General features: G+C 38.7%; 1 protein-coding gene across 1 annotated transcript in view; it reads left to right on the top strand.

Moving 5' to 3' along the window:
- Positions 1–15737, top strand: part of CDH8 (cadherin 8) — a gene marked incomplete at its 3' end in the record, with an annotated part of 138626 nt that overhangs the window by 103248 nt on the left and 19641 nt on the right. Inside the window, exons 10-11 of the mRNA XM_084215306.1 lie at positions 2–72; positions 7089–7206. Of these exons, the coding sequence (XP_084071432.1) occupies positions 2–72; positions 7089–7206 (189 nt within the window). The remainder of the gene's footprint in view (position 1; positions 73–7088; positions 7207–15737) is intronic.

The following is a 15737-nucleotide window of genomic DNA, read 5'->3' as shown; positions in this document are numbered from 1 at the left end:
GTGAACGACAACGCCCCTGAGTTTGCATCAGAGCACGAGGCCTTCCTGTGTGAGAATGGCAAGCCTGGACAAGTGAGTATCCCAGGTTTTGTGTGATGTGAGACTGGGCTGGAGTTTCTCCCTGTCACCTTATGTCATCTTTATTCCCAAAATGTGTGCCCATGTGTTCATGCTAACAGCTCTTAGCATTAACTCGGGATAAACCCATGATCACTTTCATGGGATGTCTTCTATAATTTCACTTTCATGGGATGTCTTCTCTAATTAAATAAACTTTTTTTCCCTTAAGGTTTAAATTAATGGTGAGTTTAATTAAAGGTGAGTTTAGTTTTAAATTAAAGGTGAGTACTTTGGGACAATGTTCTGAAAAAATCCCCAGTGTCTTTAAGCTCCCAACATCACACTCTGTGTAATGGAGCTCAGCACTTCTTCAATTCATGTGTGTTGGTAGATGAAAATATAATCCAACCTGAATTCCAGTTCAGTTATTCACCTACCTTGCAGCTGCTCCCAGGTAAAATTTAGAATAAACAGTTAAAACAATAAACCCATTTCCCCTTGACCTTATCTCAGTTATAAGCTCCATTCAGTTCTTACTTTTCTATGACAGTCGGGGAAAAAATAAGACAGCACACCAGAACTTGATGGAAAGTGAAGTAAATTGTAATTGTGGTTGAAGATGGTGTTGGAGAAGGGAAGTTCAAGTTTTCATTATATTAAAAAAAATATAAAAAATGTTATTACCTTCTTCATTTAATGAAAAAAAGCTTGGTGAAGAAACTCACACAACACTCTCCAAGGTGAGGTAAACAGCAACATGTCAGAGGCAGGATTTAAACTGTTTAGTCTTTTTCAAAGAAATGAAGCAGACTTGTTCAAAGGTATTCATTTTGAAGGACAAATGTACAGAAATAGGAAAGAATATCTCATATGCCACCTAAATGACAAAGTGAAGATTCAAGAATATGCACAGACATTTAGAAAGTAATGCAGTGTAAATGAGATGTAACTTTTGTCCAGCAAGAGAAACACTGGGTGTTTACAACAATTTGATGTTTTTAAACTTTGCAATTTATTTCTAGATTGTGACATTTTATGTAAATAAACAGCAGCTGACAGCATGACACGGCTTGTTAATCCAACTATTCCTGTGTCTCATGTGGGTGTTAGACATTAAATTCACTGTTCTCCAAAGAAGGTTACCTGAAAATAGAGTTAGAACTTATTTTCTTTTTAGTAGTATTAAATGACAACCTATATAGCAGTGTATGAACAACCCAGCTCTGCATGCAGGACTGTATTGTTACAGAGGATGATTTGAATTCTAGCAGCCCTTTTTGTTTAGTAAAATGGTGTCAAAAATGTGCCACTTCAGGAATGAGAATTCTCTCTATCCACTGAAGAGGAGATGTGCCCTCATGGGCAGACAGTCACGTTACAGTTGGCAATTCAGTTCTTCTAGCTCAGGGTGGATTTCTGTTTAGCTCAGGGTAGATTTCTGATGCTGAGTAGTTGCATTTTCCAGGATAGATTAAATCCTAATGACTATGCCTTTATCCAGGATTCAGTGAGCTTCCCTAAAATCAGAAAGTTCTGTTGTACAGTGTTTTCTGACTGCATTTATCTGATATTCCTATTGAATTTCAGACGGTTTAAGAGATGTTGAAAAATGTTCACATTTCATTTTGGAATAAAACAAAAAATGAGATGATTAAGAGTCAGCAGGTAAAAGAGGCTTTTGTTTAAGCATTTACAGAAAACTTTCATTAAAGCATGATATTCTTTATCTACCATTGCCTCTTACACTCTTGATCTGATGGCAGATGTCACTCTTGAGCATGAATCCTCGTGTGAACTTTACAGATGGTTATTAAATATTTGGCTGCCAGCATGGATGAGGTGGCACTGATCCTGTAATTTATTCTGTGTTTAAACAAATAGCACTACTGGAACAGTAACCAGCCCAGAATAATCGCCAAGGTTAGGTTCTGAACTGAACTTGTCATTCAAAATTCATCAGCTCCTGTGAAGATTTTCGTAACTCCTCTGCCTTATTGTATTTTCTTATGCTTATTTCTATATTCAAGTTTTGGAAGAAATCCTATTAATAAGTCCAGGATGTGGAATTCAAAAAACTACATATATCTCAGTTATGAAATAGGTGATATGAGAAAGATACCTGCTAGTAGCAAAAGCCTAATTTGGTTAGTTGTCCAAAGCTTAAACTTAAATGTTACACGTGTAGGAAGGTGCAATCGTCTTAAGGTATTCCTGTCTGTTGACATTTGCAGTTCCATTTAAATCTAAGTTTAAGTCAAATTTAATTTACCATGAAGTAGATTATATTTGAAGTATTGGTAAAACCTGATGTGCAGCCACTAAATGCATTGCACCATCTCTTCCAGATCACTTTCTAAGTGCTCTGTTTTGGGTTCTGATATAATTGCAGCAGCAAGTACAGCTGCTAGAGGTGACACAGTGGATTAAAAACTCTTGATGTGTAACTGTGCCAGATGCATTTTCCTTGCCTTGACCTACCTCTGAGTAAAGGTACCACAGGCTGATAGGAGAGGAAAGGGAGGCAGAAGGAAATCTATTTTTTATGCATGTATTTTTGTGCTCCTTGCACATTTTTACACACAACAGAGAGCTGCCAGAAATGTTTTTTGTCAGTTACAGGGGACAAAAAACAACAAAACCCAAAAATTTGAATGTACTGTTACAGCACCTCTAAGTTAGCCACAAATCAGCTCTTGCTATTCCCTATTATCCCTTTTTTCTGCATAATTCCAATTACTAAAACCAGAACATTCATGGTTTGCTGACTATAGCTGTGCTGTTGATTATTCTCCAGCACAATAAAATTATTTTCCTGTAGACCTAGAACAACACTTCTGTAATGTTGAGTAAGAAAAGTGCCTCACTCACTATTCTCCAGTCCATACTCAGACTTTTCCAGGGAAGTGCTGTTTGCTGGAAACAAAGCTACAAAATCTTCACTTGAGTAGTGCAGACAGCGATATATGAGAGCTGAAGCCAGCTTTAAACTGGAGCAATATAAAACTGATCACAGTGCTCCTCCAGCTTCCCACAATTTGTCTCTATTTTATTCACTTCTCCTACTAGATTGTTTTTCTTTCTAATGGGTGAAATCTTCAGGTAGATCTTTTTCTTTTCAGCTAGAGCCATCCCTTTACTGCCAGAACCTGCATTTGACTCATCAGACAAAGCTAAAATTGCTCTGTAGTGACTCTACTCTTATGGTGCTTTGAGTCTGCAAAATAATGCAGAAATAACCATGAACAGCAGTGGGACTGCAAAAGCTTTTCCAGAGTTGGAAGATCAGCCTTATTAAATTTAGAAAAGTGTTTAGTGATAAGGAACTCTTCTAAGTGAGGTTAACAAGCTGCATCACAGGAACAGTCCTTGAAACAGTACCATATACTAAAATTGCACATAGATAGTTATGATGTCTTGAAAATAACTTTGTTTTTCTATTTATTTTTGTATATATTATTTCAGGCACATGTGGCTTTGTAGAACTGCAATACAAACCTACAAATTAGAAAGTCAAGCTGTCCTAGGGGACCATTTAACTATTCATTACAATCCAGTGCTTTCTGCTAAACAAAATATGCTGATTTGCTAAGTTTCTGCTAAATGTATGTACAGAATCAAATGTATGCATGAAGTATTAATACAACATCAAAGTTGGAATTTTACGTGTAAAAATTTCAAAAATTTCAAGACTGAACAGCCAAAGGGTTATAAACTTTCATTGGATATGTAGTGAAAAAAAAAATCAGTTCTGGTTTTCTTTATTGACCAATTTCTCTATAGTGGAACACCTTTGGGGTGCATGCTGTTACCAGGAAAGAAAAAAATATCTGCAGTGGACAAGAGGCCAGTGGCACCTGGGCTGGGCCAGCCATGGGGTGGCCACAGGACCAAGGCAGTGCCCATCACCTGTGCTGGCCCTGCTGAGGGACCTCTGGCACTGGGGGCAGTTTTGGGACCCCCACAACAAGAGAGCCCTGCAGGGGCTGGAGCGTGCCCAGGGCAGGGAACGGAGCTGGGGAAGGGGCTGGAGCCCAGCAGGGGCTGAGGGGGCTGGGGAGGGGCTCAGCCTGGAGCAGAGGAGGCTCAGGGGGCCCTTGTGGCTCTGCACAACTCCCTGCCAGGAGGGGACAGCCGGGGGGTCGGGCTGTGCTCCCAGGAACAGGGACAGGAGCAGAGGGAACGGCCTCAGGCTGGGCCAGGGCAGGCTCCTGGTGGGCACCAGCAGGAATTTCCCCATGGAAAGGGTGCTCAGGCCTCGGCAGGGGCTGCCCAGGGAGGTTGGGAGTGCCCGTCCCTGCAGGTGTCCCAGGAGGGGCTGGAGGTGGCACTCAGGGCTCTGGGGACAAGGTGGGCATTGGGCACAGCTGGGGCTCCATGGGCTGGCAGGGATTTTCCAACCTCAGTGAGGGAAAACTGTGACTCTGTGATTTTGGGATTCTCAGCCATGTTGTGAACCACAAATTAAGAGTTGTATTACCTCAGTAATATTCCATTGCATGAGCACACAACACGGAGTAGTAAAATATGCCTATCAGCACACTAATAAAAACTTGGAAATGAGAATTACTGGACTTTTCTGACCCCTGGGGAGTAAAAGATACCACAGTTGAATATCACTGCATATATATTATGTTTTCTGTTGTGGGTTTGGTTTTTTTTTTTTTAAGACCTTATCTTAATGCAAACACACAAAGAAATAAGGTTGCTATGGGAACTCTAACTCTTAATTCTGTGATGTGTGTGTGTAACACAACAAATGTAGTATTGCACTAAGCCTGTCTTTTGCATATAATTTTTGGTGGATTTTCAGAGAAAGAAGCATTTTATAAACAATGTAGGGAATGGATGGAATACCAGTACATACAAAATATTACAACAATCTGATATACTGCAGCTGTTATGTGCACTTGCTCTTCCAGATTTCACTGTGCCATTATCCTTTTTCCCTACTGCTTTCCCATTCTATCAGTGTTTGAAAAATTGAACAGCCATAAAATATATCTGTCTAAACATATCTGCCTTGTTCAGGATCCCAGCCCAAACTGCACTTCCCTATGGTGACGAATTACTGGTACCTGCTCCTGCCCTGGGCACATCACAGTGGGTGCTTCAGTGCCTGACACCTCTGCAAAGAGAAAGCTGAAAATCCTTCCCATCTGCAAATGGCTCCAGCTCTGCACTGGGACAGACAGAGGCTACTTAGATATTTTTCCACTGTTTATATTTTTCTCACTTTAGGAACCATTATTCAGCTATTAAATTGAAGATCTACCTCATAAAGTAAAAAAAGCAGAAGCTGAGTTAGGCCTTTTTTTTTTGTCCATCTCTTCCTGTCAAGGTTTCCACCTTGATATATGCAGTTATCAAAAAAACAAAAACAAAAACAAAACCTTATTTATGTGGTATTTAAGCAACTTAATTATTTGAGTAGATGTTTGATAATAATAATGATAAAGCTGACCTATCCAGAACATGATTAGGCTAGGAGTTATTTCTCACATTCCATCCTAAGTTGGATTGTCCTACAAATATAACTGCTTGCTCAAACATTTTTTTACATGCATAATTTCAAATATTCGTGTTTTGGTGTTGATCCCTGTGGTTATCTAGCAAGATTTTGTTCTTTCTTTGACCCTTGAAGAACATAAATATGATTTTGACTATTGCCATACATATAACACATACAGACTGATAGTCCTTGTGGTTAAACCAGAATAAAATGTCAGTTATTGTCATTTTCTTAGGAAAACGTGGAAATTTAAAAATAAAAGTCTATAAATTTGGACAGCATCAAACCCTGCTTCCATTTTTCACTCTATCCTTTAAAATTTTTAGTGATTCCTAATTTGAATTTAATTGTGCAAGGAATTATTGGTGCATTGTTTTAGACATTGCAAATAAATGCATAAGACAATTGTTATTGGATTCAATAGACATAGAAAAGGTCAATAATTCTAATTAAATTTGTTATAAACCTCATCTAACATGAGCTAACTAGCCCTGAAAGCCAGATCTGAGGGTGGGATCTAGATCCATGGCTGGTTTTGTTGCTGTTTCTCTGGAAAACCCTTGGCATCAAAAGCAAGTACACCAAATATTTTAAAATTTCCAACAAAACATAAAGAAACCCAAAAATATCAAACAAAAAACCCCAAACCTCCTGGTTATTTTAAAATAATATTTATTCCTTTCATAGTCCTGTGCAACTTTGTATGATTTGAAGATGATCAGCTGCAGTACCTGAGTAATGTAAAAGGTAAAAATTGTAAATAGAGGTAAATCCATTTCAGACACTGCAGTTGGTCATGTAAATCAAATGAAGTACTTCATACAAAGTTACTTGATTATTTAAAGTTATCCAAACTACACAGAGCACTCTTCTCACCTAATTATGTAGCATTTTTCTAGGAATCATTAATTAATAATGATGTTATTTTAAAAACAAATAAGCATATCTTCCTAGTACAGGACTAACTGAGTTTTTATTAGAATTAAGGGGGAAAAAATACCCTTGATATTTTCTTTTTTTCAATTTTGATTTTTTTCTCATCTAAAATTTCACATCCAAAATAATTTGAAAACTAATAATTGTTCTATGAAATGAAATGTGGGGTGGGGGAAGGAGGAAGGATTAAAAGTATGTTATATATCCAAGTTCAGTGAGAAGCGTGGTCATGTAATTGAAAGCTTGCCATAGGAAATATGAGAGTTTCTGAAGCACAATTTTCCCTTTTTTTGTTGAAAAATAATTTATTACTTGTCTAAATCAGCAGCAGTTTCTGCTGGCTTCTCTTACCTGTCTCTCCTTATTTGCTGGCTCTTTGTTCTGGAACCATTTTAAAAGGGGCAGATACAGTTCCTCTACACAAGGTCTTCATTCTAAAGTCTGTAAAAGCCTTGCAGAGTTATAAATTATCTTTTTAAATCTGACATGGAGAGAAATGAAATTTGTCTAATAAATATAATTTTTTTCAGCACTGTCTGTTTATCAGGATTGTGAAAACTTAATGAGCCCATTTATGTTGCAGGTAATTCAGATTGTCAGTGCTGTTGACAAGGATGATCCTAAAAATGGGCATTATTTCCTGTACAGCCTTCTTCCTGAAATGGTCAACAACCCAAATTTCACCATCAAGAAAAATGAAGGTAAATAGAACAAATATAAAATGTATATCTCAACAAGTTGCTTTCAAATTGTTTTGTTGATTTCCAGTTACTTTACCAGTGTGTCCTTTGTGCAATTAAAATGTAAATAATCTGCTGAATGGTACCTTCATTATATCACTTAAGCTATTTCCAATAAGTTTAAAGTAGATAAGAAGCAAGTAAAATGAATGTGGAATTTAGATCCAGAAGACAGCTCACTGGCTTAAATAAAATGAAAGGATGGATTTACTGCCTATATTATTCCTATTAATTTGAAGTTCCAGAGATATGGTGCATGATGAAAATCTGAAGCTCTGTTGATAAATAAATGTTGATTCCTACTTTGAGTGTTTATGGATGGGAACATAAAATTAAGTATCTACTAAATCTCCCAAAGAAAGCCTAAATCTCCCTTTTCAGCCTGTTTGTTGTGGGTATAAAAGTTCCAAAGTATTTTGGTGAGGAGCTTTTGCTAGAAAGAGAAATCCCTTAGGTCGGCAAAGCCCAGAAGGGCACTTTGAGTCCCTGTGCTTTGGAGCACTTCTGGAAGGGCAAAATGTCATTTTGTAGGGCTGTAGAAGGGACCACTCACATGTGATGGAAAAAAAAAATACCCATTTAATATTGTTGGGCAATAAATTTATTCTGATCCTATTCTTTGGCACACAGATCAGTTTGAAGGTCAAGTGAGAGAAGGAGCTAGGACTGATCCCAAGAATGCTATAAAGAGTGCTCCATGTGTTTGTAGTTGAATATGCAGCAAAGTTGTTCTATCTTGGCTCTTTTTAATAAAGCACACCCTGCCAGGAATTCTGGTCAAATTCAGTTTCTTATTTGAAATTGTAAGAAAGTAAAACCCTGTTTAGTCCATTACTAATAGGAAGATGAATGTGTGTGCTGCATGTGCAGGGGTGTAAAAGCAATACATGAAATGTCAATTAAAGAGGAAATGCTGTTTGCATTTTTCTATCTGTTCCAACCTAGAAGCATGATGACACTGTTTTGCTAAATGACACTGCACCTATATTCTTAAATCTGCTTAAATATGTCCTATATTTTCTTTTTCTTTAGATGTGCTTTTCTCTTCTAGCATTCACAAAGTGTGTCTCCACTTATATCTCTATTTTCATGTAGTAAATGAGTCTCTGTGTGTTTTATGGAGAAGATAAAACAAATCTCTTCGAAATGCATTTCATAATCATCATCAGTGTAACACAAATTGAATTAAGCATCCTAAATGTGAGGTGGTTTGCCTGGCACAGCATGACAAAGTAAAAAAGATCTTAGCATTTCTCTTCATGTTTAAATACTGAGCTCATGTTGCTAATTACCCTTGTCCTTCCAATCTGTTGCCTGTTTAAGACCCTCTCCTGCTCCTACTCACAGACAATGGAAAAATGAGTCCAGAGCTGGGTGGGAGTGAGGAAACTTTCTATGTGACAAGGTTTAGAAAAATAAGTCCAATTTTGTTACATCATTGCCACTCAGTTTTATGCAGTTTTTAATGTGTTTGAATCAGTTAGATGTGAAAATCCTCTTAAAACAACCACCTGAAATCTCTTGAAATTAAAAATCTGCTTGAAGAGACTTTTATGATTTAATCCTTCAGTATCCAATAATAAAATTCCAACTATGCATGCCATCCTTGTCTATCAAGGTTGCTCAGTCAGGGCTGCAGTGCATGGTTGATGCTAGAACATGATCTCCCACAGGAAGCAAATACTCCTGTCAGAGCCAAAATCAGGGTGTCATTTGGCTGAGGTGAGTTTTATGTCCTTTAAACATCAAAGATCTTCAGTAAGTCTTTATTTAGTTATGCCACTTAAACAATGAACTTGACCATGACTTTGTCTTGACTATATCTGCCAGATAAGCATGAGTGATTATTCAAGTTCAAAGACAGCAATATCCCTAAAAAACACCTGAATTCACAAGTCAAATTTCTCCTTTTTTTTTTGTATTACTGAGTGTCTGGGCTGTCCATAACCAAGCTGGTATGGTGTAGAACTGTAAGGAAATGCCTGTAACAAACCTTCCTTTCCTTTCTGGAGATCAGATCACTGCTCAACACCGTAAAGCTTGAAACAGAAAAACATTCTCTCACACTGGTGGCCAAAGTCCTTGACATCTTCCTGACTGTGTCCTTAGCCTCAATTTCCTCTCAGATTAATTAATTCCTGCCAAACTAATTCTTCAAGGCAGCAGAAACTTTATGGCTGCTGAAGAAATGCTCTCTACTTGTGAATACCACACAGGGACTGCGTTTTCTCAGGAAGCCTCCTGTAGAAACCCAATTTTTACTTGCTAGAATTAGCACATTTATTTACTTAAATAATTTTTCATACCTTGCCTTTCTTCAAAGTTCTCTTGAGGGCTGAGATAAACAGAACTACTGCTCCTCAACAAATGGTATTGCCCTTTTGTGTTCTCTTGTGCTTTAGGTAACTGGTGGCATTTGGCCACCATCAGTGACACTGAACGTGGTGACATTGGTGTGCCAACAGTGCAGTTTGGCACCTGCCAGGAGAATAAACTGCAGTGGCCTCTTTCTGTCCCTCCTGCCAAAGAATACATAAGATGACTGTGATTTGGAATGTTGCCTTCCTGTGTAGAACATAAGCAGAACCATTAATCAATTTAGCTTGTTGCACACAGGCTGATTCTGCTGTTCAAACCTTCCAGATCACCCTAAGGCAACTTCCCCTGATAGTCAGTAATTAACTGTGCTGCTGACATGCACTGCAAATATTATGATTGGCCATGTTGTTGAGAAATGTGTTTAACTAAGTGACACAACAGGTATCTTCATCAGGAACCACACAAAAAAAAACCCCCAAAACACTTCTCAGAATATTTTATTACATATATAGAAGTTATGCTGTGCTCACAGCAGAATCTGTGCCTTGAAATGATGCACTGGTGTTCTTATTTTGCTTGGTTTGTTGAATTTCCATATTAATTTCCCCCATATTAATTTATTAAATTTTCCATATTATTTTTCCATATAAATTTTCACATTCCTTCTGTAGACAAGATGCCCAAAACTGTAGAGGCAGTTTATGTATTACTTTATGTAAATAATGTAAAAAAGGTAAATTTAAATGCCATCATGCATCTCACTGAATATCTGTAGATCATCTCTTAGCCATCTTTATTTCCTATCTCTCCTGGTGCTTTTCTTCTGTCCTTTTCTGAGCTCAGACATCCATTACTGGTGGGGTTTGTAGGTTTAGTGCCTTGGGTTCCTGGGCAGTGAGTGATAATCCAAATCCAGGCAATCATGCTCTCTCAAGCTGTAATCAAGGCATGCTGAGCACTTGGATTGCCAGGTGCAAAAACCTTTATCCCCTCTCAAGAGAAATAATAGAGTTTTATTAAAAAAAAAAATATAAGAAGTTAATGCTACATGAAAATCATGTCATGTTTTCTGTGTTAGACCTGTGACTAAACCTGTGACTCTGTGACATAACAAGTCCCTGACTTCACAAACTCCTGACTGACTCTCTGGGCACTTTCCACGTGCTTTTGTGCTGGGTTTTCTGCAGAGGAGCAGAAGCAGGGAAAAAATGAAAATCTGTGTTTTGTGTGGTGTGTCTGAGAAACTTTGAACCAGAAAAACCTCAAATTTCAGATGAAAATATCTCATGTTTAGACAAGTGTTGATACACTCTAGCAATGTGTTGTAGACTGCCTGGAATTAACTCTTCCAAAAAAACTGTAGGCTCACAATAAATGACAAAAATCTGACAGGAATCTAGACAACTGATGAGGATTTTGTACTGCCATGGCATCAGAAAACGGAAATGAGACCTCTGGAAATGGAATTAGGATTTGTTGACAGCTTTTTTTTCAGGTGAATGGTCTTCACAGGGCATTACCTAAAATCTTCTGCTGCATCCCAACAACCCTCTCACAGCAGTACCTGTTTTCAGCATGACATCCTTCAGGTTCCCTTAGATTGTTCAAGTGAGACCAGAGCTCTGTGATAGGAGCATTTTCACACATGCAAACATTTTGATATGCTGCCAGTACAATTTTTACTGTCAAAAACTACCAAATACATCTTTGCCATAAAGACACCTAAAGTTTTTTCCCATGAGAAGTTGCCATTGCTATTCCATTTTTCTGATGCCAGATTCTGTTTCCTAATGGAATAAACCCCAAATTGGACCTTCCGCAGTTCCTTTGGATGCAGCAATTCTTCTGACAGGAGAAATGGTGCATCTTTCCTGGATACATGGGATATCCATAATTCTTGTAGGGTTTATGTAGCACAGCAGTCCTGGGGTTGCCTGGCCCATGGGCAGGGCTTACCTTTGGGTTAGGAACCTTACTGGCATGAGCTCATATTCCTGCAGAAATCCAATAGCCTGATTTGGCTTGTAATAGGCTGATTATCAGTGACCAGCCTCCTCTCTCCTCAAATATTCCATGTCCATCTGGCAAGTTGAGCTCTGAGTTTGGTCCATGGTAAAATGTTTTGGGTTTTTTTAATTGAAGAATTATATATCTGCCTCGGTGATGAACTGTTCTGTTGGTTCTGTCTAACAAGCTTAATATTTATACTCAGCCACCCTTAGCCTGTTACATCTGTGATACATGTAACAGCTCCAAGAGTGATCATGTTTAAATGTGAATTTCTTTATCTCTTTCCTTCAAATTCAATCTTGCTTATGTCCTCCTTGTGCTGCCTTGAAAGTGCAGGGACTGTGTCAGGTGTTTTAAAGGAAATGGCCTGGTATAATTACTCCAATCACTGCCTTGCATGCCTTTGTATACTATGGATTATTTTAAATTCCATCACCTCTTTACCATTAGAAACCAAATATTTCTAAACTTTCACAATAGCTGAGGAAAACAATTACATGCAAGCACTTTTAGATATCCTAACTAATAAGACAAATTATTATCACTTTTTTTGTTGAAGTACTTCTCTGGCACTGTGATTTTAATACAATAAAACCTGGATTTTTCCCCAGCTTTTTTCATCAAAGTATTTTTAGCAGCATCTGTCAAATACATACCTGGAGGGTGAGTCCTTTGTTCCCACCAGAGTAACTCTCATGTGTTAAAATAAGTCTTTCCCTGAAACAGTTTCTTTTGGCATTTCTGGATAAGTCTCTCTGCCATTGTCTCAGCTGCCAGCTGAAGCTCCTTCTGTGTTTTTGATTGACTTTTCTCTCCAAATGCATCCCTCAGAGAGCTCTGAGGTGACTCCTCTGTTTCATTGCCCTCCTTTCACTTTGCCCAATTTCAAAGTTAACCCCCTGACCCCAGGGACAAATTGCCAGAGCAAGGACATCATTAAACCCATCATTTCTGGGTGGATGTGCAGTGAACATCCAGAATCACAGCACCCAAACAGTGCCTTGGATGTGAGCAGCACATCCTCACACATTGCTGCAGTTTCAGGCAATTTTGGGAAGCTTTGTGGCCCAGCTGCCACGTGCCAGAGGGTGTTCCACAATGGCACTGCTCGAGGGAAAGCACATGCTTATGTATTTCTAATGGGTTTAATTATCATCCTCATTTCTTTTCTATATCAGTAATTAGAGTTTCAAACTCCAAAACATTCCAAATCACATCCTTGTTAGTGGTTTTCTTCAAATTAAGTGATGTGCTCAGTCTTGCGACTCATAAGTTATTATTTTTCTACCATCTGTCAATATTAGTGGTATGGAATAACATCTAGAAGATGTAAAGGAATATGAGGCATAATCTAAGGAAAAGCATTGATCATCATCTCCTTTAATAGATGTGGTTTTTGTCACCAGAAATCACAAGGAATACTTGCATAACAAGGCGCAAGCAGTGTGAAAGGAGCAGTTAAAAATAAAGCATTGCAATGTATTAAAAAATAACAAACACAAAGTACCCTATTATCTGGCACTTGTGTGTCAGGATCTGCCATCCACAGGCACACATCATGTTTCTCCAGGAGTGTTCATAGTGTGAAAAATGTATTATAAATATCATACTATCAATCTTATTCTCAGCATGGCATTTAAACTGGAGTTCTTAAATAGCAAAGTTCAACGTTTTTATAACCTGTGCATGCCAGAAGAACCTCAGTTTATTGATTTTTTTTATGAATAATAGAGTTAATAATGAAATTGCTAATACAAAATTATTGAAATATTTCTTTTGTAGTGTGGTTGAAAGATTTTGTTCCATAAGTTTCTTTTTTGCTTCTATTAGAAATTTTAAGTTAAATAAATTAAAACAAAGCATAAAAATGTTATTTTGCTGAGTAGGAAAGTCTAAATATTACCAAAACAAATCATATGGCAGTTAAGGTAACTAAGTTCTATAAAACATTGTAATTCTGTGAATTAAGAATAATTTGGCTATTTTTTTTGCCTAAAAATACTTAATTATATTTTGGATGCATACTTGCATTTCTCAGCTAAAAACAAAATGTGATTTACAGGCCTGAAGTAACACAGTCTACTGATGGCCTGCAAGTTATCCTAAACTGCTGAGCCCCCTTTTAAGAATTATGTGTGTGGTGTGCCTTGTTCTGCTGCTGGAAAATGTGTCAGGATCACAGTGGGGCTGGGAGGGGACCTGGGGACACTGTGCTACCACACTCCCTCACTGTGGCAGCAGGCAGGGACACCGTGGAAAGGACAGGACTGATTCGAGCTTCCACCCCATTAATATGCAAAAAGGGATGTTCAGCCAGTGCAAACAGCTTTGTTGGAGCGAGTGGTTGTGCACTGGGTGGCAAGTCCCTGAAATAATTCATGCAGTTCCTTATTTATTATACTCAGGTTCCTTTACCCTTGGTCCTTAGACAATTCACCTGCCTGAAACTGCTTTGGATCAGAAAGCATGCTAGATCATCCTTTGTGAGAAAAGTAATCAATTTTCTTATTTGCATATCTGACAATTCTAAGATGTAATGTCATCCTGTGAAGTAGGACTGTGCCTAAGAACTGAAGGAGAGGAGCCCTTTCTCAGTGACAGGTGATGAGGAGGAAATCAGTGTTATACATCTTGAGATTATTCTCAAATTCTAGAAGACTTGGTAGAATTTCAAGGGAATGATAATATTCCCATGGGACCCCAATACATTCCAGTAGTGCTCAGAGGTTCTGTCTTGCCAGGCAATGGATGAATTTCCATTTTCACTGGATGATTTTACTTTGCAGTTGAAGTGATATATCTGACTCCTGTCTACTATTCCTAGCAAGGCTACACTTTTCCCTGGTACTGCAGTGTTAGTCCCACCTAGCTGAGAATGCTGGTGCCAATATTCTCAGTGTCTTTCTGCTGATAACTTTCTGCTTCCTTTCCCCCTTCTTTCTTCACTATAATCACTATCAGCTGTGTTCTGCTATTCCCTCAAGTTCTGTTTTTCCTTGATGTTGACTATCAGTTGAGTGAGATTTGAAACAACTTCCCTGGCAGGGATGGCTGTGGTGTTTTCTGAAGTGATTGCATTAATGTAGATGGGAAGCCAGCATTTTTCCACTCCAATCCTTTGTCCTTCACTGACACCTGCTTCTGCTGTCTTTCCCAGCTTTCTTCTTGCATGCAGATCACTGCTCTTTCCAGACTCCTTTCTGATTAGAACCACAAACCAGGTGAAGAGTCAGTGCAGTTCCTCTGCAAACACTTTTCATCCCTGTCTGGGTGATTTAAGCTTCTTACAATGGTTATGTGCTTTTCACCACTTCAATAGGCTAAAGAGGTGACTCCTTCTTGGTGCACACAGCTGAAACAGAGAACTAGGATCAACTCTTCAGAGGCTAACTCAGCTGCCAGCTCCTCCACTCTGTGACCCTTCTGTCTGTTCTGTCCACCTGAATCCTTATTCACTCCTCTCCTGTATTCAGGATGCAGGACTCCAGACAGATTCCCTCTCTCCTCGCCCTAAGCCAGAGGTGATCCATCAAGTCTTCACTGGACTGGACAGGCCAAGCTGATGGATGAACCAGCAAGGAGGGGGCCATCTGGTAAGCTGATTGTCCTCTTGCAGGCATCTCCAGCTCCTCTTCAGCCCTGCTGTGCTCCCCAGCACCTCTGTACTTTTTACAGTTTTGCACTGGCAAAGTTTTTCCTGGGAGCTTCTGCTCCAAATGCTGTTTAACCTTTCCCTCCTGGCTCACTTTAGCTCTGTGGTGACAGCTTCTTTCCAAGCCTCCCAAAAGCAAACTTGCAGGCAGCTATAGAGGAGTTGTATACACACATTGGAAAATCAGACTGATTCCCACAGCATCCAATCCTTTCAGAGACTGCCTTTTTTTGGTCATTTGAATCAACCACAATTACAGAGTTATTGCAGAGCATTAGTGCAAACATGACCCAGCCTCAAACAGCTTCCAGTGGGGATGATGAGACCCAGCTAATCCCAAATACATGCAGCCTGCCATTATGCATACATGACTAAAGAGACTTTTACTTCACTCGTTCTTAATTTATTATTTGTGCTGCTAGCAACAGAATGTTGCCAAGACGTCAATTATGTTTCATTTTATAAATCAAACTAATTGAGAACCAGATGCAATCTGAGTGAAAAAGATCTG

Source organism: Fringilla coelebs, assembly GCF_963513975.1.
Source record: "Fringilla coelebs genome assembly, chromosome: 14".
NCBI lineage: Eukaryota > Metazoa > Chordata > Aves > Passeriformes > Fringillidae > Fringilla > Fringilla coelebs.
Note: the sequence above shows the minus strand (reverse complement) of the source record. Positions and strands in the feature narration are given on the sequence as shown.